The following is a 24,445-nucleotide window of genomic DNA, read 5'->3' as shown; positions in this document are numbered from 1 at the left end:
TGGTTATCCGAATGCAGGCTGGAGATTTTATTTCTACAAAATATTCCGGGCACAAATGAGATCCAGACAATGGCTGCAGCCTCTCACTAGTGCGAAGATTTCAGAGGACTTGCAACATTCTTATACTATCTTGAAGGGCGGTACTACAAAACCCCCAAGCCCCTCAGCCGGCCCGGAGTTCACCAGACATGAGATAAGACTTTTAAAGACATCATTCAATACACATTGACTTCAAACACAGACAAATGATCTATTGTTGTGGAAATAGAGGAGGCCCTTCAGACATGCCGGCACGAGCAGAAATCGCGACAGCACTCACAAAGACACATCCACAATTAAAAGTTCTACTGAGGAAATAAATAAGGAAATTAAAACAGTTATGACTAAATCTGGGCAGAAGACCCTCTTCAAAACATACGTACAACCACAAAGAACCGGAAGCACTATTTCGTGTTTCCGCACGGACATTCATTGCTGACGGACGGTAAACCGCAGCTAATGGCGAACTTAAACACGGAAATGTGACGCGCCTGATGGCGAGTTGACCTGCTGATGGATGTCCGTTGCTGGAGGTAACAACAACATAACTTTAAAATGGCGTGATTACTGTGAGAAATTAACGAAAAATAATGTGGTACGGACGAGGCACGGGTGCCGTAAAGTCAAAACGACGTCGGTCGCGTACGACGTAACTCGAGGACTCCCTGTATTGTTAAAAAAAACATTATGAACAGGTCTATAGGGAATGTTTCAATCGGTGCAGGTGGGACGATGTCACTACCCTGAGTCAAATTTGTGGCGTCCTTTCACTTTTCCCTCTCCGGAAGTCACAGCCGACCGTCTTTTTTTTTTTCCTCCCCCAGCCATCAAGGGCTTCTCGCCTCAGCACAAGATCACCAGTTTCGAGGAGGCCAAGGGCCTGGATCGCATCAACGAGAGGATGCCGCCGCGGCGGGACGCGCTGCCCTCCGACGCCAGCCTCAACTCCCTCAACAAGGCGCTGTCCTCGGAGACCAACGGCACGGACAGCAAAGGAAGCACCAGCGGCGGCGGCGAAGGCATCCAGTAGAGGGTGGGAAGAGAGCGGACGGGGAAGCGGGGGTCAGGCATGTATGGGTCACACTGGGGAGGGGGGGGGGTGTCATGTCACTTGCTAGTCTTTGGATATGCCTTGGAATTATTAGTCGAATCTGCTAAGTTATTGCTAAAAGCGGCGGGACGCGCCCTCGCGCGCGCTCGGTCACACGCCACTCCGCACGCGGTGTGTGTGAGAGAGAGAGATGCATAAGGATGGCTATTTCTTTCATTTCTTTTGACCCTTGCTCATTTATCTTCTTACTAGCTATTGTACGTTTACAAGAACACAGCACTAAAAAGGACAGAACATGAGATGCCGTTTTTAAAAATGTTAAGGGTGTACAAACTAAGTAAGAACTATTTATTGATCATTTTTTTTTTGTTCTTTTTTTTTCTCCTCTTATAAAATAGCTCTGAAATGAATTAGGCAGTCTTAAAAAGAATGTTGTGGAAATGCCAAATAATGGAACGTTTTATGGTTATGTACATATTACGCTTACCTCAGGTTCTTTTGGTGTGTGCTTTGACCTGATTTATTTTTTTCTTCTGTATTATGGCTAAACAACTCGATAATGAATACCTATTTTCTTGAGTTTCATAACTGGAATTTACATTTACCTATCATTTGCTAATATGTTTATTTGTTTGTCTCTTTTTTTTGGAAGGGAAGGTTAGATTTATTAAGGCTTGCTGGAAATGAGTGTTCATTTTCTCTTTTTAAGTATTACGAACAAAGTAAGAATAGAAAACCTATATTGTGTAAAAAGAAAAAAAGAATACAGTGTCTGCCTATGCATGTTTTATAAAAGTCAAAGAACTGAAGAAGAAGATCGGAAATATAAATATTTGAACTATATTGCTCTTTAGTGAACATATACTGGAAACATTTACCTGCATATTTTCAATGAACACCACAATGCGCTATGCCTTCTTTTTTAAGATGACAACAACTCCTGTTTTTAAGCGGCGCTTGTACGTGCACACAGTCCAATTAAGCATGTTTGACAATTCTTGTGAGGTGTGTGGTTACAATGTGGAGCTCAAAAATGCATGATTAGCCATTGGTGTCATATAACAGGTTTCAATTTTTTTTTCTTTTTCTTTTTTTTTTTTATGGCTTTTGTTCAGTTTTGTAAATGTGCCACAGAAATTGTCATTTGGTCCTTATATCCTAATCATTATTATTATTATTATTATTATTATTTGGAACTCTGCTTTGTATATCAGTTACAGGTTTGATACTGCTCAATACTTTAAACAAAAATATGTTGATCTTTTTTAAGAAACTGCTTAAGTGCCCAAGTAATTCACTACACAACATGAAGCCTTGCTTTTTGTAATTTAACTTCGAAACTGTTGGCAGATGAGGCATGCACTTGCAACTATGAAAAATTAGTATTTTATATAACTGTTCAATAAAAATGTGCATGAATTTCAACTTGAACAATCCTGTTGTGCTCGTTTTGCATTTTGATCATACTCAAGGGTCTCTTAATAGTCGAGATAAATTCCAACTTTCTCCACAAGGGGGCGCGCTGAAACCAAATATAATTTTATCTTATTTACAACTCACATTTACCTGCACGTCGAAAGTCACTTAACACCCACTTTACTGAGAGCAACCAGGAAGACTTCAATCCGTCACATGTGAATCTATGTTCGAGGAGGAGGAATGCTGGAGCATCCTGGACTTGACTAATGAGAGCAGGAGGTGAGATGGAGGGAAGAGGAAAGAAGCAGCACTGGGTTGCAATAGGGGGGGAGGGGAAAGAAGGCCTGGGGAGTGACAAGGCAACAGGAACATGGATGGAGGATGAGAGGGAGAGGCCTCATGGAGAATAAACGAGTGTGACAGTGTGTCTACAAGTATGGCAGTATCTGTAAGTGTGTATCATGCTTAAATGAGAGAGAGTGTGTGTGTGTGTGTTCCAGCATCAAGTGTGAGACAACACAAAGGCAGCAAGAAGCCACTAATTGAAATTAGGCGTGAATCATAAAACAGTTTATTCTTCTCGCTGCTTCATAGTGTGTGGACCCCCCCTTCAATACTCACACTCGCGCACGCACACTCCCCGGCCCCCACCGTGCATACATCAGTGCAAGTCTGGACAGCCTGCCTCGGCACAGAGATGCACACTTGACGCATCCCTCCGCGGACACACCGGCAAATAGTCCCCAGTTGATGATTTTGTTTGTGTGCAAAAAAGTCTACAACGCACATCTTTGCATTTTAACATACATAAACACTGTCACCATTCAAGCCGAATGGGCGACAATTAGCGACTTTTTTCCCGAACTACTTTTTCAGTCCAAATGGCGAAGCTGGAGCCTGGGAGAGGCACCGGGCGGCGGATGCGCACCTCCCAATTCCTAAGGAGATGTACGGCTCGCCGGCTGCTTCCATTTGTGCTCCACGCCGCCGTTTCACTTCATTGTACTCAATTGGAGGAATTAAAGCGTCATTTGGGAAATAAGACTTTATTTTGGCACACCGGAGGAGATTATCAAAGCCACCGTGAAAGAGGGAGATATATATAAGTTTGGGGCTCGGCAGAGGAACGAGGCACGCAAGGTACAACGTTATGTTGACTCGCAACTCGGAGTAAACGTTACTAATGTAACGCGGAGGTGCTGCTAGCCTCAACGAGCTAAGTGGCTAACGCTAGCGTCCCAACTATGTTTGGATACGCACACACACCGCACTTGGAAGGAGGTTGCGGCTCCACTTTTGAAATATATATCCACTTTTTACGAGGCGACGTAACACCGCGAAAGGGAAATAAAATGAGTTATTGTATCAGGGAAAAAATTTATACTTTTTTTTATGACTTCCACGAGAGTCGGTCGCTGCCGCGGCGACGTTCAGCTTGCTGAAAACAAAAGGGGCGGATTTGTGTTTGACACAATAACAAAAACAAAGCATTTTTTATTGTTAAAATGCTTTATGGCTTAATTTGTTTATCGTTCGCTTTATCGGCATCTTAACTAATTAGTACATTCGGCGTTATTGCGGGGGTAAAGAAGACACATAATTGCGATTAAAACAACACTTAAAACCTTGACATTACGTCTTATATATAAATAATCACGTTTCAATAAATATTGTATTGATCATTGTGCTCGAGGCTACCATCGGGATGACCGAGGCTAATTAACTCATTTAAAAAAAAAAAAAAGAAGAAACAATTGTCTTTAGATTCGTCATTCCCCCAGCCGTAAACATCGTCTGAAACGTCGTAAATGTCGATTTTGAAGTATTACTCGGGTCGTCAGGACAGCTGTTGCAGTTGGGGGATTGCGCAAGGAGGGGGGATATCATGAGAGACAAAGGCCCCCTCAGAGAGCCTCGCATTGTCCTACATTTCGTTTTTAAACACTTTTTGAGGTGCAAGGCAAACTGGGGGAAGTTAGGCACAGAAGTGCTTATTCCCCACCCATTCTAAATTTGAGTTGTTTGGATGCTAGTGTCCTCATGTGACCGATGGAGGAAGGCTTGAAAGTGTAACAAGGCTGCTGCACATTGTGCACTTTTTTCCCCTCGTCTTGACATGTCATGTGGCTGCTGGTCTACATGTTTTGGTCTGACGGTTATAAAACTCTTAATATGACGTATCACTTCAAAAAAATCTAAATATCCAAGTACAATGTAACATTATGCACATTTTGAACCAAAAAATGAAATAAAAGGGGGAGGAACATTTAGTGCAACAATTCAAACATTTGTTTTAAACCTTCAAAGAGTTAAAATACAAGCGGTTGTGTGCAGGGTCTGCGGTGTCTCGCAAAGCCATGCCCTCGGTGATGGAGCGCTCTGGGGCCGGCGTCCTGTCCAGAAGCCGAGCCAAGACGGTAACCAACGGCAACAGCCAGCCGCATTCAGAGGAGGAGAGCAGCGATGAGGAGCACGCTCACGGTCCACACACACACACACACTGACACTAACGCGTGTGATGCCATGGCTTGAATTCACATTGTGTCATCCATGTTAGGGAAGTGCAATTCCTTCATAATACTAGTATTAAAAAAAAAAGACCACAGAAAGAAATGAGGCCGACTGATTAGAGTTTTTTTTTTTTTTTGTGGACATTGCAAATTATTGAGCTGGTTATTTAATAAATATATATATATATATATATATATATATATATATATATATATATATATATATATATATATAAAATAGATTTTTTTAATGGTCTTTTAATGCTTGCAGTAAGAAAGACATGAATTACAAGCCGACACTACTGCAACAGAGAACTACAAAAACATGGAAAAAAAGTATTTAATTTATTTATTTAACCAGGAAAATTCCTGATTAGGTCTTTTTTTACTCAAAGTCTTGAATAGTCACTGATACTACGAATACATTTTATACATAAAATTGACCCCCAAAACACAATGACGGAACATTTTAAAGAAAGATCTATACATCCCAATGTGGCATTTCCCTTTAATGGCAATTTTAACACCCGTAATGCATACTAAGCATAAATATAAACCTTATAAATAAATAACGTATACATTGTGTTTGAATGGGCATAGAGAGGATGGAAAAGATGTCAGCTGCTGAAAACAAATGTAAACTTGGCTTGACCAGAATTTGAGTTTATTTGGATATAAACAAAAATAGTCGACCCACTGAGACAGTGTCATGTTTTATAATGCATTCGTTTTTCTGTGTCGTGTCTGTCTTGTCCCAATCCTGTCTGTCCCGCCCAGCTACTTTTTGAACGGCGGTCGTGTTGTCTAACGCGCCCACATCTTCCTCTAAGGTTTTCCTTTTTGTTATCTCACTTTTCCACAGACAGCATGATTCGAGTGGGAGGAGACTACCAGGCCCAGATCCCGGAGTTCAAACCAGGTAAAAACTTTTTTTTTTAAAAAACACCCAACCATACTACCCCAGCCCTGACATCACTTGCTACCAGGGATACCAAAAAATGGTATTCAGAACAGATGATTAGTAGCCAAGGAAGCCAAGATTGATAGCATGTCAATTCATTTCAATGGGGAAAATTGATTTGATAAACTGCCCAGTACGGCTACATTCCTAAAACTGACGGATGTCATGACTGTGTTGAGCGTTGATCGCTAAAAACCTATTTTCTCAGTGTCTTGAAATCTGCTCTCAATTTCAGACAGCCGTTATAATGAGAAGGACCAGAGGAGCATGTTGGTCTGGTGTCCCAACAGTCAGCTGTCGGATGCAATGCGTACGTACTCGCACTTTGACCAAATACCGCCCGATCGTAACGCTTTGGTGACGCTCATTACGTTGTCACATGCAGTGGACGAATACATCCTGATGGCCAAGGAGAAACATGGCTACAACATGGAGCAGGTAGAGTAGACCGGACTGTGGTTAACCGTCGTATCGGAGAATGCGTGAGCGCCACAGAGCAAAACGTTAACGCTGCCGCCAGGCGCTGGGCATGCTGCTGTGGCACAAGCACGACGTGGAGCGCTCGCTGGCCGACTTGGCCAACTTCACGCCGTTCCCCGACGAATGGACGGTGGAGGACAAAGTGCTGTTCGAGCAGGCCTTCAGCTTCCACGGCAAGAGCTTCCACCGCATACAGCAGATGGTGAGACACCACGTGACTCATTCACTGCCATTGACGCCTATAAACGTCAAAAATTCATTTGAACGATTTCTATTAGTTTAACATTTTCTTCCACTTTTGTTAAGAGTATGAAAACCTAGACTTTTTTTAATAATCTTTTTTGAGGGAAAAAAAGAGAAGATTGGTAAAAATTAGGGGCGTCAGGCGATTAATTTTTTTAATTGTAATTAATCGCATGACTTCAATAGTTAACTCACAATTAATCACACATTTTATATCTGTTCTAAATGTTCAATAAAAAAAATTATAGGTGTTCATACCCTTGTTAACAGAAGTGGAAAAAAATGTTAAACTAATAGAAATAGTTCAAATTAATTTTTGACGTCTATAGCCGTCAATGGCAGTGAATGAGTTAATATTCATTTACTTGCAATCGCCGAATTCCCTTATTAACATTGAACAATTTTGTGTTTTTAGCTTCCAGACAAGCTGATCTCCAGTCTGGTGAAGTACTACTACAGCTGGAAGAAGACAAGAACCAGAACCTCCGTTATGGACCGCCAGGCCAGGAGGCTGGTCAGCAAGAGGGAGAAAGATGATAGGTGAGAACAAACGGCGTTTTGGATCAACAACAAAAAGCTCAATGAATTTTCTTCAAATGTAGCAATGACGAGCTGGAGGAAGGAGATCCCGGCAGCGACACTGACTTTGAGCTTGTCGCTAAGAAGGAGGTGAGCAGAAAATAAATCTCATGGCACAACCACCAAGCAAGCATATCAAGCGAGATCCCGCGTCCGCACAGGCGGCCAAACAAAACTCCAACAGCGCCGCCTCGGACAAGGTCATCCCGGGTCGCTCGGGCCCGATCAAGAAGGAGAACATCGGGGCTCAGTACCGCCACCACCCGCTCCGAGCGCGCCGCCGGCCGCCGAAGGGCATGCACCTGGAGCAGGCCGACATCACGTCCCTGTCGGCCTCGCACGACTCGGGCGTGCTAACGACGAGGCAGCTGGACGCGCAGCTGGTGTCACTCAAGCGACAGGTGACAGGCGTCCTGGATGTCCGTGTCCGTCTGTCCGCCAATTAAACAGGCTCTTGACGTCCTCTTTCAGGTCCAAAGTATTAAACAGAGCAACAGTAGCTTGAAACTGAGTCTGAATGAAAGCGTCGACGCGTTCAGACCTACCGAGGTACTATTTGCCCCCCCCCCCCCCTCGCCACACCCTGCTGAGAGGATGTCACCATTTCCTCCTAACCGACGCGCTCCTCTTTTGCAGCCCACCCCCAAGATGAACGCTCGCTGGACTACAGAGGAGCAGCTGCTGGCTGTGCAAGGTGAGCATGAGGAGAAATGAGTATTATCTGAACAACAACACATAGATGCTAACTGTTAGCCTTTGTGCCGATGGAGTTTCCATTTGTATGTTAGCATCAAGTAGAAACATGCATTAAAAACAATGAGTGTCAATTCCGGTGTTCTTCCTCATGCATCCCTTTCAGCGATCCGCCGTTATGGCAAAGACTTCACAGCCATTGCTGAAGTGATCGGAAACAAGACGTCCCCTCAGGTGAGACCCCCCCCCCCCCCACACACACACACACACGCACACACACTTGTTCTCCACCCTACACAACCTTCACTGTTTGTTCTGTCCCACGCTCGCAGGTGAGTTCCTTCTTCGTGAGCTACCGCCGCAGGTTCAACCTGGATGAGGTGCTGAGGGAGTGGGCCGCCGAGCAGGTGGCCACCCAGGACCTGAGGAGAGGCGGTGAGGAGATTGTGGCCCCGTCAGAAGGGGGAGCAGAGGAGGAAGAGGTGAGGAATTGCCACTGGTGGGGGGGGGGAAGTCATCAAAAAGAAAAGTACACATAGCATCATTGCTAGCGTTTAACGCCCACCAGGCATAAAATTCATTGTTGTTTCCTCTCCTTTTCTTCTCAAGGTCAAGATGGAGGACTCCCCTCCAGACGCAACCGGGAGCTCCTCACCCCACTCCTCCACCCAGACCCCCTCGTCCCTGTCCCAGCCTCCCCCGCTGCTGCGCCCGGCGCCGCCCTCCGCGCCACCCAGCCTCCTGCGCCAGCCCCCGCCGCTGCAGACCCGCCCACTGCAGAACCGGGCCCCTCACAACCACCCGCCGCCGCCCCTCATCCGGCCCGCCGTCACTTCCTCCGGTGGCTCCGGCCTCCGGGCTTCTCCGCCGAGCTCTTCGCCTTCCGCCGCCATGCAGATGCCACCGTCACTGGTGGGGATCAAGGTGGAGCAGGCCAACTCGCATTAGGAGAAGAAACGAAAACGGGTCGGACATTTTCAGTACATTTCCAGAAAAGTTTCTGGGAATTTTACACGGGAAGTTACGTTGGAAATATTCCAAATTGGAAACTTTCTATGGGCAATTAATGAGGATTGAGAATGAGAGAGATTTCACATTAGAGCATAAATATTTTCTTTTCTCACACACACCACAACAGAACTCTTTTGTTTTCACAAGTTGGTGTTCTTTAGTTTTTTTTAAATTCCCTTCTGAGTAAATATTGTACTTACTCAGCATTATGCAAAAATGTAAAAAAAGAAGAAGACATTTCCTCTTTGGAGCCAACCTTTTAAAAATTTGAAAAAAAAAATCCAGGTTTATCCCTATTAGTTCCAATGGAAAGTTTCCCACTTTGGAAATTTGTAACCCTTGAGCCACACAAAATGTTTTCACAGCATCTTGTGAGCACTGTAGTCCAAAATGTCAGCTCTTAAGTGTTTGTATTATACCTGCACTCTTACACCTACCTCCAGACCACTGTTATTCAACACATATTTAATAGCTCACCAAACACTATCTAACCCCTTGCAGTATGAACAGCTTTTGCTTTACAAGTGGAACGAACCCTCAAAGAGGGAAAAAAAAAAGCAGGTACAATGTTGACCAGTTTTGAATAGCTGAGGGGAAACTTTTCCAGAATGGGTTGTGGAGAAAAAGAAGAGCAACGGAAGTTAAGCTTCCTCTTCTTGCAGCCATGTCCTACTGGTCTGAACTGGAGTGATTTTTTATTTTATTATTTTTTTTACTAGACATTTGGATCTTTCACTTCTGAGCTCTTCGGTAGATAATAGTTTAGGTTTATTATTGTTATTATTATTGACTAAGCACTAAGGAGCCTTTTGTGTGTGACTTGAGTTGTGAGTCGTCTTACCTCGTCTCCTACAACTTATTCAGCCAAAGTCAGTTCTCGCTTTAAAAGCACAAATAAGGAAAAAAAAGACTTTGACTTTCTCATGACAGCTGCTAAAGTGTTTTGATACAGGAACCTTGTCCAAATTGTTGCATTTAATTTTTATTGGTAGCATGTTTGGCCGACTAAGGACTAACCTGCCAGAGCACGTTAAAGGGCCGCTACTGGGATCTCAAGTCGCTTCTATTCTATACACGTTTGGCTTTGATTCCCTTCTTAAGTTTACTTTTCATTTAAAAAAACGGCGTGTTCGTGAGAAATTGTTCTACGTTTCCATGTGTTTGTTTTTCTAGAATAAAGAAATGACCACAGTTCAGTTTCCAATAGTAATCATTGGATTTGTTTGTTGCATGTAAAACGATATATAACCCTGTAGTTCTATTTTAATCAGTCGAGGAATTTGAGACGGACATTACAGACTCGCTCTACTCTAACGATTGCAGATGACGAGCTTTGCTCACAACTGCTCAAGTCGTCAGTGCGCTTACGTTGCCTATAATGCTTTTATCATTTGGAGGGTGGTTCACTTGTAACTGGACGGATTCTCGTCTGCTTTACTCACGCGGCCAAACAAACGGATGACGTGCAAGTAGGCTTTTAATTGGCAATGCGTCGATTAGTGGTTGAGGCAGATGCCGTGTGGATCATTAAAATGTACGGTGTTGTCGCCGCCATATTTGATGTGTCAAAAGTGGCAGGACGGAAGAAGATATTCAGACTCAGCACCAACGATGTCTTGTTTGACCTTTTAGAATTCCTTAATTGTTAGTTGTTTAACTTGTATCACACTACATAGGACTGAGAAATCAGACAGAACGAAAGTTCATAATCATCACATCAACAAAAGCAACCAGTTGTGTTTGTTCGGTTTCTCAAGTTATGAGTTACCGAGACTCTGCCCCATCCAACATGGCGCATGCGTTGACGTATCGCAGCAACGGGCCAACCCCCTGAGCGAGGCGCTACAAACAATATAAATATAACCTGTGAAAATGTATTATATGAATGCATAATTTCGTATCTTACTAATTTAAACAGCAACAAGAAGAACAAAAACGATTTGGATACAAATATTTTCGGTGAATGAGCGGAACCCGGATGATGTCATTCTGCTTCCGCTAGCTTTCGTCCCCCTGGCGGTATCGTGTCAGAGTTCCCACGGTTCTTCTGGGTTTCACCGTCAAAATGGAAGAAAACACGGCATCATCCAACTCTTATAGACTCAGGTGTTCCATTCCGGCTCACGAAATGGACGTTCGGGGACTTGCGGCTGCTGTTTCGCCGGAAGGAGCGTTTGTTTCTGTGTCCAGAGACCGGACCGGAAGGATCTGGGTCCCAAACTCAAGGTATCTAGCGTTAGCTTGCTAGCCTACAAAACAGCTTATAAAGTGACTGTGTTGTCCTAATAGTTCATAAACATCTTACGAGGAATAACCAAATAAAGCGCTTTTCATCTCGCTGCTTTAAAATGCTCTAATTTCTTCTAGAACGCGTTTGTACAAGTGCTATCCGAATTAGCTTTGTCATTCATTCAGCTGGAGCACTTGTTATTGTCCTGCACATACACTTTAATTTGTACTTACTTTATATTGCATAAATATGTAATTCAGCAAAACGCACAATTACCTATTTATGTAAATTATTTTAAAAAAGCCTTTAACACAAAGTATATATCATGTTTTTTTTTTAATACACGTACTATGCTTATATATTCCAAAGTTAAATTCACAATAAACATAAAATTAGTAAAGTAAAATGAAATCTTTCTGCTTCTGTGTTTTTAAAAAGCTATAATTTTCCCAATTAATTAATTTAAATGCTATTCATCTTTCTTTTTTTAAGGTCAGTTGAGTTCAGTTCAGATTAATAATGATGAAAAACATTTTTAAATTATTTGTTTTGGTCTCTCTTTTTTTTAAGAGCACAAAAGGACTTTAAGGAATTGTGTATATATATATATATATATATATATAATTCCTTAAAGTAACGCGTGAGTAATATGTTGACCATGCTCCTTGCAGGTGTATGCTGTTTGTCCCATTCAACCAACAGCTGGAAGCGCATATCTCCTTCCAATGACACTAAAATTCACTTGTTGTTTCCTGTTTGTTGACAGCCCCGACAACGCTTTCACAGAGATGCAATGTATGTCCGGCCACTCAAATTTTGTATCATGTGTGTGCGTCATCGCCCCGAGTGAAATGTACCCCAGAGGACTCATTGCCACAGGGGGGAACGATAATAACATATGCGTATTCACACCGGACCAACCACAGCCCTTGTACACGCTGAAAGGTCACAAAAACACAGGTGAGCATGGCCATTTTAAATGACTCCTTATCCATTAAATAGAGAAACCAATGTTTTTCATTTGACTTAATGATTGAATTTATAGTCCACTATATAAATATCACCATTATATTCGGGAGTAGGGAATAAGTGCTCAATCCGTACCCCCTAATCCCTATTTAGGGGTATCATGCAAATATATAACTCAGCGTCATATCTACTGTGTGAGCTTTCAAATGTTATGTCCACAGTTTGCACTCTCTCCTCTGGGAAGTTCGGGACACTTTTGAGTGGCTCTTGGGACACCACTGCCAAAGTTTGGCTCAATGAAAAATGCATGATGACGCTGCAGGGCCATTCCGCAGCGGTGTGGGCAGTTGCCTTGTTGCCCGAGCAAGGCCTCATGCTGTCTGGATCGGCAGACAAAACCATAAAGCTTTGGAAAGCTGGACGATGCGAGAGGACATTTACAGGTAGCCGGCACCACATCAACTTCTTAGCATCAGTCATGGCTCTAAGACATTTGAAAAAGAGTTTTGCTAGATGATGTAACCGCAATCGCTTATAGTCACCCGGCTCTCGTTCATCATCCAGAAATGACTTTTTGTATCGTTTTAGGTCATGAGGATTGCGTACGAGGACTTGTGGTGATCAGCAGCACTGAGTTCTTCTCTTGTAGCAATGACACCAGCATCAGGAGGTGGCTGGTGACAGGCGAATGTGCACACGTGTACTACGGACACACTAACTACATCTACAGCATTGCCCTCTTCCCCAATAGTCAAGGTTTGTCAGCCTGGTATTAGATTTTAAAAACACAGTAAAATGGACACCCACTAGTGTAGTTTACTGGGACAAAATGCATCTGTTTGTATGTATTGCTGTCCCATGTGTGTCAATTGTTTGAAAATTAGAGCATATATGCTAATTTCTAGTAGCCCTTTCATTGTGTTTTGCATTATCTGTTAGCATTAAGCTCAAATGTTAAATTTTTAATTCTGCTTTGCAATAAATGTGTGTTGACTGTAATCTGGCTTTTTCCCTGCTCGTTGCGCTAGATTTTGTGAGCACAGGAGAGGACCGAACCGTGCGAATATGGAGGAGCGGGGAGTGTATGCAGACCATCCGCCTGCCCGCTCAGTCCGTGTGGTGCTGCTGCATCCTACCCAACGGCGACATTGCAGTCGGAGCGAGGTAAATCTTTCCAAAGCTTTTTTTCCCCCCCCTTTCTTTCTTAAATGCATCTTTTGGCTCACTGTCTTGTCCCGCCAAAGTGACGGCATCATTCGAGTGTTTACGGAGGCCGAGGACCGTGTGGCGAGCGCTCAGGATCTTCAGGCTTTTGAGGATGAGCTCTCGAATGCCATTATCGATCCCAAAACGGGAGACCTCGGAGACATCAAAGTCGATGAGCTTCCTGGAAGGGAACACCTCAACGAGTCTGGTATTGCTTTAAAAGGAAATATTTTTTATTGAAAAGTAGGGCTGGAGGGAGAAAGTCAGATAAATCGACTTCAAAAATAGGTTGGCTGTGATTTGATCTTTATTTCTTCCGTTAGTGCACCATCTAGTGGCCGAAATGGTGGACGTCTACTTCAAAACGCTCACTGACATTGTTTATTTAGTTAGTGGGTTATTATTAAAGACAATACAGCAAATTGAGCGTACCCAAAACACAGGAGAGGAAGTTCTAAACTTCCTAAAAAGCATTTTGGCTGTAATTATTCCAAAATATCACCTGCCACTCAGTTTGAGGTGTTCATCACTTAACCAGTAGGGGGCAGTCTTGCACTAAACGTGGCCAGAAGAAGACTGAAACAGGCAGTTGTTGACCTCATGCAGCTAACAGCTAGCTCTACCCTTGTCTACTCATGGAATAATGTTGAAACGTCGTCTGTAAGTCACTTTTAAAACACTGTTACATGTGTAATGTAGATATAATAATGTATGTGTGAGCTAAATGGTGGTGTTTGTTTACCTTAAGTGGTAATCGCTAGCGCGCTAATGCTAATCGCGGTTGCTAACCGTTTAGCATAGACTAATTTTGTTGGTGTTTAATAAAGCATATGTATAGAAAATAATAAATTATGAGTGCTTGTGTCCACTCAATTCAACTTAGTGGATTACCCCAAAAACTAGATTCATCAATTATTTGATTGAATAATCGATATTATCATTGATTTAAAAAAAAAGATTGAATAGTGACAAGCATAGCACTATATCTTGATTTTTATGGACATATCTTTGAGGCCACATTGTTGACATTTTTGTTGTTCCAGGGAATCGCGATGGACAGACACGTCTGATTAAAGATGGGGAGAAAGTGGAGGCATACCAGTGGAGTGTCAGCGAGAGTCGCTGGGTGAAAATTGGCGATGTGGTCGGTGGTTCAAACCAGCAGACCTCCAAAAGTGTCATGTATGAAGGAAAGGTGAGGCCTTGTGCTTGGTGATAACAAGCTTAATACACATGAGACTTTATTTTCAGGAACATTGTGTTTTGCTGTAACCCTGCAGGAGTACGATTACGTCTTCACAATTGACGTGAACGAGGGCGGTCCGTCCATGAAGCTGCCTTACAATGTGTCAGAGGACCCCTGGCTGACGGCGCACAACTTTTTGCAGAAGAACGACCTCAGCCCCATGTTTCTGGACCAGGTTGCTAATTTTATCATCGAGAACACCAAAGGACACGAAGTGGGGCCCTCACAACCCGCTGGTGGCGACCCGTTCACTGGTGAGGAAGACACTTTTTCCGTTAAAAGATGTGTTGCGATGTCACATATGAGGTGGGCCGGAAAATGTCCAGGACTTTCCGTCGTACCTTGTTCTTGTGTCAAAATGTTCTTGTTTGTTGGTCCGGCAGGAGGAGCTCGTTACATCCCAGGGTCCACGGATGGAAGGCCAAATTTCGGAGGCGATCCCTTCACAGGTGCAGTATTTGGCTTGAAAACGGACAGGTTTGGTTCGCTACTGACATGGCCTGAAAACCTCTCCTAGGCTCTGGGCGTTACATCCCCGGATCTGACCCTGCTTTAGTTGCTCCTGAAGGCGTGGCAGATCCCATCACAGGTTAGCCATTTTCTCAACTGACCCAATCGGATACAAAAAGCCAAAACTTAGACGAGGATTTTGATTGATTTCATTGACAGGTGGGGGTGCTTATTCTTCAGAAGCACCAAGACAGAAAAGCACCAACATTTACTTCCCTATGACTGATGGCTTGACCTTTGAGCAAGCCAATATTTCACAAATCGTTGGTGAGCAATGAGCATGTTTAGCCGCAGATGAAAACTTTGGCCTTTGTGACATGTTTGTGAGAAGTCTGGATTTGTTCCTTTCTTGACCAGGCAAGCTGAAAGAGCTGAACGAAGGGGCCCCTCAGGAACACAAGCTCTCCGAAGACTTCCTGGAAAGTCTGGAGAGGCTGCTGGCGTCCGTCTGCGGCCCTAACGAGTGCCCGCCAACTATTCAACAAATCAACCTCCTCTGGAAGGCCTCGCACTGGCCTGAAGGTACATGAGCTGCAAGAAATTTAAGTGTGTTGGGCTTATGGGGGAAATTGAAGCTTAACTTATTTGCTCCCAAAAACGTATGAATATGTTCTATTTGAAATGTTTTAAGTGTCCCAAAGACGTATTTATGCATTTTTTAATGTTATTTTTTTATGCTAGAACATACAGAAGGCTTTGATGCGGCCTTTCAACTGCAGAGAACAGTTGAGGAAATGGTAGTTATTACAAAAACGGCCAGCAGGTGGCAGCAGAGCAAAATCGATCAACCAGGACCATGTTGAAAAAAAGCTCATTTAACCACAGTTCTAAACAGATTTGTGAATAATGATGAAACTTAGCTATATTCTAATGCTAAATTGCTGCAAAATGGAAACAGATAGAAATATCCTTTTTTTTTTCTGATGAAAGAAGAAACTCTATTTTTTCTTTTGGTAGGTACCGTGTTTTTAGAGCGATAGCACACAATATTCTGTGGGCCCTGCAAAATCAGTCAAAATCCAGTAAAACAGCCGGGAGCGAAGGGAGTTGCTTCAGTGAAAATGGCTGCCAGTGAATGAGTTAATTTCAGAATGTTAAAAAGAAAAACGTCTCCTTTCCTTGTACTGCCTGACATACTGAACGTACCCACTGAACGTGGATTCTGGGGGCGACGGTTTTGAAAAATACCCCCCCACACCCCTGAGTGACTTGTGGTAGCTATACTAGAAAATTGATGATGCATTTTTGCCTTATCTTGAAAGTTCACCTGAAAGCCCAGGTTTTGATTTGGAGCTGAAAATGAGTGTTTCTTCTCCATTTCTCTAGATATTGTATTTCCAGTCCTGGACATTCTACGGCTGGCTGTGCGCCACCCGCAGGTCAATGAGAGCCTGTGCGGCGAGGCGGAGGGCGTCCAGCTGTGCAACCACCTCCTGAGCCTGATGAGGCCCGAGGGCCGCGCAGCCAATCAGATGCTGGCGCTGCGGATCCTGTGCAACTGCTTCAGCAGCAGCCACGGCCAAGCGCTCCTCATGGCCCAGCGCGAAACCGTCTTGTCGCGGGCGGCCGACTTGGCCACCGTGTGCAATAAGAACATCCACATTGCTCTAGCCACCCTGGTGCTGAACTACGCCGGCTGCCTGCACAACCAACCCGACCTGGAGGCCAAAGCCCAGTGCCTCTCTGTAGCCAGCCGAGCTCTCGAGACCGTACAGGATAAGGAAGCTGTGTTTCGGCTGCTGGTCGCGTTGGGAACCACCGTGGCCTCCGACCAAACGGCCCAGGACCTGGCCCGCTCCCTGGGGGTCAACACACAGATTTCCCGGTACTCCTCCGTGTCCGATCCCTCCAAGCTCGGCGAGTGTTGTCAACTGGTTTTAAAAGAACTGCAATGATAAGAATGACAATCTTGTGAAAAATATCTTTCTGACATCGATGAACTGATGAAACACTGACTTGTATGTTCTGCAGTTAATAAAAGGACAAATTTCAAGGTTATGTATTCTATATATTCCTTTGCAAATAGCCTTCACTTATGTTTGAATGAATGATACGGTATGTGTTTATGTAACATGTTATCAAGGGATCAAACCTAAAATTAAAACATCACGCTGGCAATTGAAAACGTTTCCTAAAACAACTTATACGTAAATCATTTCTTCCACAACAAACGTACGTACGTGTATTATGTACTGCGTTGTAGCTCCACTACGCTGGGAGCGCCTTGTCAAATGTGTAATAGCGGAAGTACGTCACAACACAACCACCGAAGAAGACAACATCCGGGTTTTTTTCAATATATATAAAGTTTGGCGGTTGTTTTCACGGACCTACATACTGGTTGATATTCACGCTGTGCGTGCAGTAAGGCATTCTTGACAAACATGTAGGAAAGTCCTTATAAATTGACGATTGTCTCATTCTACTTTTGAATTGAAGTTGTTGGCTGTTGAAGCAAAACGAAGCTGTTTATTGTGCCGTTTCCCCCCGAAGTAACGATGGCGAGCCAAATGCAAAAACGCAACGGCAAATATTTGTGGTTTAGTCTTCTTGAGCTTGGCTTTGAGCCTGAAGAGCACCAGAATCTCATCAAGACCGCCTCAAAACACATCAACCTGGGACCGTAAGTCTTACCTTTGTCTTTGGTAGAATATTTCCTGAAACTTTCCAGTAAATGTCTATGCAAGTTAAAATTGTGACTTATGGCGGTTCAACGCTTTAAGATTTACCGTAAAATTCTGCATCTGGTGGCATCAAAGCGAGTTGGGGAGCTTCATTTAGACAGAAGTTGGCCGTGCTTATTTTACCCTGACCGGCAACTTTCCTGCTAGCGTTATTTTGCCGTGAACGGCTTTGATCGGTCAATCGCCAGAGCGAGGAATTATTGGCCAGCCATGAATCTGCTATTTTACCGTGATTACAGTAGATTGGCCGTGAATAGGTTATCTTAACGTTAGCTGTTTGTGGGCTGCCGTGTTTCACGGTTCAACTTCTCAACTCCCGATTCCAACTGTGGCCGTTAAGGCAATATCAGTCCAGTCATTTTGTGTTTCCTCTCGGCAGATTCGTCACAAGCAAGCTACATCGAAATTGTTCACTAAAACGGCTCGTTTACAACTCCCGACTGACTGCAAGAAATTGGAAATATACTAAATTAAATAAAGCGCTCCCCACAACACCACTAGATTGTACACATTTCACAGACGGAGAATTTGTACTTGGTGTGGTGATATGCCGGTCACGGCAAAATAACCACCGCGATAGTAATTTGCCGCCATGTGCTGGCATCCACAATCCGCAATTATGTTAGCGACTTAGCGTATTCAAGAGTGCCCAAGTCTGGTCCTAAAGAGGGCCTATCCTGCCTGTTTTCCGTGTTATCATCCTTGAATCAAATGATAAGCTCGCCAACAAGCTCTGCGGAAGCCTGATGGCAATCCTTATTATTTGATTCATGTGTGTTGGAAGAAGGAGACATTGAAAACGCACTGGATAGGAGGTTGCAACCTAATAATTAATAGCAACGTGTCTAAATAGTCTCTCAAGCTACTGTTTTTACGCTTTTATTGTCTTGTGCTTAATAGGAATATGTTTGATAAACCCAACAAGGATGCATTCCACATTGTTACCCAATTTCTGTTGGAAAAACTCGACCCAACACGATTTCAGCAGACATACAAGTAAGGAGACATCTTTCAGGATACGCGTGTCCCTGTGGATTCATTTTCATGAAGTCTCTTTCTTTTTTAGGTTTTGCTTACCTTCCTACAGTTCTAAGCAAGATGCTGAGTTTCGCAAAGCAACCTGCGATTGGTTGCGAGAAATAATGGTGAGGTCTTTTTTTCCTCGACCTTCTTGATGCATATTGGGTTTTTTTTGTATTTGTGTGTTCTTATAGGTTGAAACTGGTTACCCAGGCAGCAAAGTTCTCGCGTCGTTATTACTCTCGCCCGGAGGCCCCAAATTCATCAGCTTGATGCTCCATTTAGCCACGCAAGTCATGCTGAAGGAAATGAAAAAGTTCACCACAGGTAGGCCCTTATTCAGCGACAAAAAAAATCTTGGGATTTATCGTCGGGTGTTTCTTTTAGATAAAAGCTGCGTTCTCGATGCTGTCACCAAGCCGACGTCTTCGCACGGTATGGCGGTGAAGAGACTCCACCTGATCAAAAAGAACTTTTTGAAAGAGGTGGCGCATCAGGATCGCGTTTTTCTGGAGGAGCAGGAAAAAACCCAGTGAGGCCTTTCTTGAGTGTCGGAATTCAAACGTTTATAATCATTATATTGTTTAATTTTATTAAAAGTTGACAGTTAAGATGCAATTTTTTTTTTCAATGCCCTTTGTATTTTTTTAAACGGTAACGGGTAATAAATTAATCTGTATTGCAATAAAAAAAATTATCTCAGATTTATTATAAATTGATATTTTGGTGTAATATTTCACACTCCCGTCATGAGTTCAGTGTGTGTTTTGTCTTTTAGGAGCATCATAAATTCTCTGCAAGAGCTCACAGCTGAGAGTAAGAAGTATGACGAGCTACTCGAGTAGGTCCCCCCCCTCCCCTCAGCTGTTATTCTTACACGATACTGGGTCAGTCTGTTTCATGGTTTGATGTTCCAGACGCCACGTTGGTGATTCTGTCCAAGAGGATTCTGCTGATAAACCAGAAACGGTACAGGCAATGTTTAAAATGTGAGATGCGTCGGCGGGAAATAAGAAAGCAAGTCGCTGCGTTCAGGTTCGATCCCTGTGGGCGGCCGTGGACGGAATGATGTCGACGACCGAGCCGGACCGAAGGGCGATGGAAAGTGTGCTGGCGGGAGAAGTGGACCAGTACGCGCTAGACGGCGCGGGCCGCCCCCTGCAAATTCCCCGTAGCCTGCTCGAGAAGGTGGAGCAGCGCCCTCAGCAGGTGAGCGCGGCGCCGCTCGCTCTTCCCGACTTGCCCGGCACGCTGCGTGACGCCCGATGTGCGTTTGGCAGTTGAGCTCGGGGAAAGCCTACGAGGCGGGCCGGCTGAACCTCCTGTGTCCCCTGGAGCTGATGAACCACGCCCTGCGCCTCCTGAGGGAGGAGCCGCGCGGTGGCGCGCCGCGGCTCAACCTGCCACAGTTGCAGCAAAAACAGCAGCAGTTGGCCCGTCAGCTGCGGGAACTTGAGCTGCTGAGGTAAGCTGTGCGGGAGAAAAAAAGATTAATAAACACAATCAGATCAGCCAGAAAAGACATTGGTAACAAAAGTAAAATAATAGAAAAAAAAAAAAAAAAACATTTATTAATTTTTTTAAATTTATTTGTTTGTTTGTTTTTTTAAAAAAAGGAGAGCAATGATGATGTCAAATCGAATGAACAATACTGAGCTCTCCTGAAGGAAAAAAAAAAGAAAAAAAAGTAAAATAATAGTACTAAATACCTGCTGTGCATTTGTTGACCTCATAGGGGCAGTGTGGTTCTGTGCATGCGCAGAAGAAGTGGCTGTTTCACTTTATGAATGGCTTTTTTCCCCCCCACAGATTAGCAAGAATATACCTTTGAGTATATTTATATGTTATTCACATACAAACATAGTATTGGTTATTTGAAGGAATATCACTCCTGGGAATTGACGCTAATTTTCTATTAGCCCGTCAAGGGATTTTTTGTTGACTCCAGCGTTAGCTCTGGTAAATGTTTCTAAAACAAAAGTATTTTTATATATACGGTGGGAGTCGTTATTTTTGTTGCGTATGTCATTTGTTGTATGGTATAAAACAGACTGAAGCTTTCCAAGGAGGAAATTCCTGAGGTGATGAGTGGCATCGGAGAGCTGGAAGCCGAGTCGGAGAGGAAGTGGGCCGACTCTTTTAAAGACGCATCTTTAGTCCCATTGCTCGGGGACGATCCGGTGAGTGGTCATTTGAAGTTGACACATTTCCAAACGAAGTATGATTTTTTTAAATCCTTTTTTTCCTCTTCTTCTTCTTCAAAGGCACTCGGCTTTCTTTCACCAATGGCTCCCCTGTCGTTTGGAGCAGCGGTCGGCGCCAGCAACGCCAGTTGCGTCTTCTCCCAGTTTCCCGCAAAGCTTCCCGGTGAGTGACGACCAACGGCGATTGCCGTCCACTTGGGTTGGGTTGTAAACGTCTCCTGTGGCTCGTGCCAACTTCCAGAGAAGTCTTCAGAGTGTCATCCGGCGGAGGAGGAAAGCAATATTTCCTCGGACCTCAAAAGGTACAGCCTATTTTTTTATTTATTTTTTCTGTGTCGGGAGGCAGATACTTGGGCAGTCCTAAGCCATGCTCTGTCCATCACTAGTCCTCCCCATAGCATCCGTGCTCTCTGATGACTGTGGTGAGTGAAGAGAAATCACCACAGACAGATACGGAGCAGACATTACACCCCCCCCCCCCCCACCCCCTCCCAGATCACAATTTTGTATCGTTCTTCACTACACTGGCGTTTCCAGACATGAAACGCTCCTTACCGCCATCTTGTTTTGAAGCAGCAGTTATCCAGCAGCAGAAGTCGGAAGCCCGGCCGCCGAGCCGTCCGAACTCAACTCCTCTCTTGACTGGCTTCTCGACGTGCCTCCTCCATCTGCTCGGCGAGAGTCGCCGTCACCCGAGCCGCCGCAGGTGCCGTTTCACTTTTGTTTTGACGGTTTTTGTTTTCGTGTCATCCTCATTGTCCGTTCGCGACGTCTCGCCAGGCCACCGCGGGGGCGACCGGTAGCGGTCATTCAGAGGCGACGATGCAACCAATATTAGACATGGAATGTGATAACCTGGCTGACCAGGTATATTTTTTTGGGGGGGGGGGGTCAAATAAGCAACAACAATGCCCTGATAACGTTTGTGTAAAAGTTTGCAGATGCTGTAATCACAGCCAGTCCGACAGCAGGCAGGCCGGCAGGTTTGGAACTGGAGAACATTCTCAGCATCCTTCATGGAGATCCCTTCGGTACCAGAAAGCAGCTTCCTCGCACGCCTGAGAGTTTGAGTGAGTTGCTTGCCGCTGTTCCCGTCACTTTCCAAGAGCCGGGAGATGAATTCATTCGGTGACTTTGGCACTTGGGGAGAATTAGGACTGCCATTTAAAATAAAAATAAATAAAAATCCATCCTTTCTTAAAAAATGGTGCATTTGAAACTGAAACCAATCGATGATTCAGCTCCTGATTTGGTCCCTGATGTCAGAAAAAAGCAAAAGTGTTGAAGTATTTTTGGCTGCCAACATCTGGCAAATGCCTTATTTGGATCCAACGCAAAGGTACTACTACTTTCATGGGTCACTCTAGAAACCGCACTTTATTTACTGTTAATAAGCTGAAATTTGGATTATTTAGGCAATTTTAAGTTGCGCAAGGCCTCTAAACAATTATCAAATTAATTCACAATTATGTTGATAAAAAAAAGTGATTTAAAAAAAATAAAAAATAAATAAACATTGTGTCATGATTTTATGCTTCAATTCATCCTGGTGTGCCTGCCGTGTCCACAAGGGGGCAGTGACTTTGGTACTTGGGGAGAATTAGGACTGCCATTTAAAATTTGAATAAATAAAAATCCACCCTTTCTTAAAAAATGGTGCATTTGAAACTGAAACTAATCGATGATTCAGCTTCTGATTTGGTCCCTGATGTCAGAAAAAAGCAAAAGTGTTGAAGTATTTTTGTCTGCCAACATCTGGCAAATGCCTTATTTGGATCCAACGCAAAAGTACTACTACTTTCATGGGTCACTCTAGAAACCGCACTTTATTTACTGTTAATAAGCTGAAATTTGGATTATTTAGGCAATTTTAAATTGCGCAAGGCCTCTAAACAATTATCAAATTAATTGACAATTATGTTGATAAATAAAAATAAACATTGTGTCATGATTTTATGCTTCAATTCATCCTGGTGTGCCTGCCGTGTCCACAAGGGGGCAGTGACTTTGGTACTTGGGGAGAATTAGGACTGCCATTTAAAATTAGAATGAATAAAAATCCATCCTTTCTTAAAAAATGGTGCATTTGAAACTGAAACCAATCGAGGATTCAGCTTCTGATTTGGTCCCTGATGTCAGAAAAAAGCAAAAGTGTTGAAGTATTTTTGTCTGCCAACATCTGGCAAATGCCTTATTTGGATCCAACGCAAAGGTACTACTACTTTCATGGGTCACTCTAGAAACCGCACTTTATTTACTGTTAATAAGCTGAAATTTGGATTATTTAGGCAATTTTAAGTTGCGCAAGGCCTCTAAACAATTATCAAATTAATTGACAATTATGTTGATTAAAAAAAAGTGATGTAAAAAAAATAAATAAACATTGTGTCATGATTTTATGCTTCAATTCATCCTGGTGTGCCTGCCGTGTCCACAAGGGGGCAGTATAATACAATCATTCAGACGAAAGAGTGTCATGAAACAGATTCTTTTTTTCCTGTTCCCTTTTGTAGTTCTGGATGTGAAGAGCTCCTGGCAAAAGGCGCTGGAGGAAGACGATGCAAAGACGTGCGAGGAGAGCGTGCTCAGGTGCCTCACTCCCCACCCGCAGCCTTGCGGCGAGGTCGCGCATCAGCCCGGAGATTCATGCAGCGGCACCGCTTCAGATCGCAGCAAACGGCAGTCGTTTTGGGGCACCTTGGACACAGCAGACTCTTTCAGCCTGCAGCAAGAAACGCTGCCCGAATTGCCGAGCTGCGACAGTCCGCTGAGCCTCGATAGCGACGAGGAAGAAGGAGGCGATGGCGGCTCACCCGAGCACCTTCTATTGGCTCGTGATGTTTCGGCTGCAAGCGGTGAGCAGCCGTCGCCACCTGTTGTTTTTTCACTGGATCTTGAGGCACTGGAGAAGATCTCACCACTAAAGAAGCACGACTGCCTCCCTCAACTCATTACGTTCTCCCCGATAGACGACGAGAAGCAGAAGATGTTGTCTGAAGTGCATTAACTCATTGTTCCAGTTTCACATATTCCACCTCAGTTTGTCAAAATTTGTTCGCGTTCACAATTTAAATATACATCATTTACTATGGAAGACACGGTTTTCCTTTGTTTAAAGTTGTTAGTTCAAATTATTTCAAAGATGGTAATCCAATCACTCAGTTGAAATGTCAGTTCCGTTTATGTTGGTTTTGCTTCTTGACTAAAAGTTGTAAAGATATGCTATAAATGTTTGTATTTAGAAGTTAATAAAGTGATGTCATGTGGTTAATGCATGTTTGTAGTTAATAAGTAAAAGTTTAACATTTGTTTAATCTCAATGCTACATATTTGAAAGGTGTCCATTTTTTTGTGCTAGATTAACATGGATATTTTACATTTCACTGACAA

The 24,445-nt window shown here is 43.7% G+C and overlaps 4 protein-coding genes and 1 non-coding gene across 6 annotated transcripts in view; all 5 read left to right on the top strand.

Moving 5' to 3' along the window:
• Nucleotides 1–2,524, top strand: part of LOC144034866 (protein phosphatase 3 catalytic subunit alpha) — a 48,234-nt gene extending 45,710 nt beyond the window's left edge. For both annotated transcript variants that reach the window (XM_077543970.1, XM_077543969.1), the window contains one exon: nucleotides 864–2,524. In XM_077543970.1, the coding sequence (XP_077400096.1) occupies nucleotides 864–1,069 (206 nt within the window). In that variant the 3' untranslated portion in view covers nucleotides 1,070–2,524. The remainder of the gene's footprint in view (nucleotides 1–863) is intronic.
• Nucleotides 2,525–3,428: 904 nt separating this feature from the next.
• Nucleotides 3,429–10,177, top strand: rcor2 (REST corepressor 2). The gene is made up of 14 exons (XM_077545286.1): nucleotides 3,429–3,649; nucleotides 4,844–4,990; nucleotides 5,882–5,938; nucleotides 6,216–6,290; nucleotides 6,366–6,418; nucleotides 6,501–6,662; nucleotides 7,119–7,243; nucleotides 7,306–7,372; nucleotides 7,444–7,683; nucleotides 7,754–7,831; nucleotides 7,919–7,976; nucleotides 8,142–8,209; nucleotides 8,308–8,457; nucleotides 8,585–10,177. Exons 2-14 carry the CDS (start codon nucleotides 4,867–4,869, stop codon nucleotides 8,921–8,923), a joined length of 1,596 nt encoding a protein of 531 aa, XP_077401412.1. The 5' UTR covers nucleotides 3,429–3,649; nucleotides 4,844–4,866; the 3' UTR covers nucleotides 8,924–10,177.
• Nucleotides 10,178–10,978: 801 nt separating this feature from the next.
• On the top strand, nucleotides 10,979–17,145 carry plaa (phospholipase A2-activating protein). The gene is made up of 13 exons (XM_077545446.1): nucleotides 10,979–11,212; nucleotides 11,983–12,176; nucleotides 12,407–12,628; nucleotides 12,774–12,941; nucleotides 13,214–13,349; nucleotides 13,430–13,599; nucleotides 14,435–14,586; nucleotides 14,672–14,891; nucleotides 15,021–15,086; nucleotides 15,155–15,226; nucleotides 15,307–15,414; nucleotides 15,505–15,669; nucleotides 16,474–17,145. The coding sequence occupies exons 1-13, from the start codon at nucleotides 11,052–11,054 to the stop codon at nucleotides 17,040–17,042; spliced, it is 2,403 nt and encodes an 800-aa protein (XP_077401572.1). The 5' UTR covers nucleotides 10,979–11,051; the 3' UTR covers nucleotides 17,043–17,145.
• A 295-nt stretch (nucleotides 17,146–17,440) lies between these two features.
• haus6 (HAUS augmin-like complex, subunit 6) lies at nucleotides 17,441–24,326 on the top strand. The gene is made up of 16 exons (XM_077545673.1): nucleotides 17,441–17,770; nucleotides 18,732–18,827; nucleotides 18,898–18,976; nucleotides 19,046–19,178; nucleotides 19,239–19,383; nucleotides 19,630–19,692; nucleotides 19,769–19,820; nucleotides 19,887–20,060; nucleotides 20,132–20,316; nucleotides 20,902–21,031; nucleotides 21,116–21,218; nucleotides 21,297–21,357; nucleotides 21,632–21,761; nucleotides 21,836–21,922; nucleotides 21,990–22,125; nucleotides 23,569–24,326. Exons 1-16 carry the CDS (start codon nucleotides 17,646–17,648, stop codon nucleotides 24,060–24,062), a joined length of 2,193 nt encoding a protein of 730 aa, XP_077401799.1. The 5' UTR covers nucleotides 17,441–17,645; the 3' UTR covers nucleotides 24,063–24,326.
• LOC144035739 (small Cajal body-specific RNA 8) lies at nucleotides 21,392–21,522 on the top strand. Its single transcript, XR_013288496.1, has one exon.
• Nucleotides 24,327–24,445: the final 119 nt, after the last annotated feature.

This window comes from Vanacampus margaritifer, chromosome 15 (genome assembly GCF_051991255.1).
Source record: "Vanacampus margaritifer isolate UIUO_Vmar chromosome 15, RoL_Vmar_1.0, whole genome shotgun sequence".
NCBI lineage: Eukaryota > Metazoa > Chordata > Actinopteri > Syngnathiformes > Syngnathidae > Vanacampus > Vanacampus margaritifer.
The sequence above is the reverse complement of the archived record's forward strand: the minus strand, read 5'-3'. Positions and strand labels throughout refer to the sequence as shown.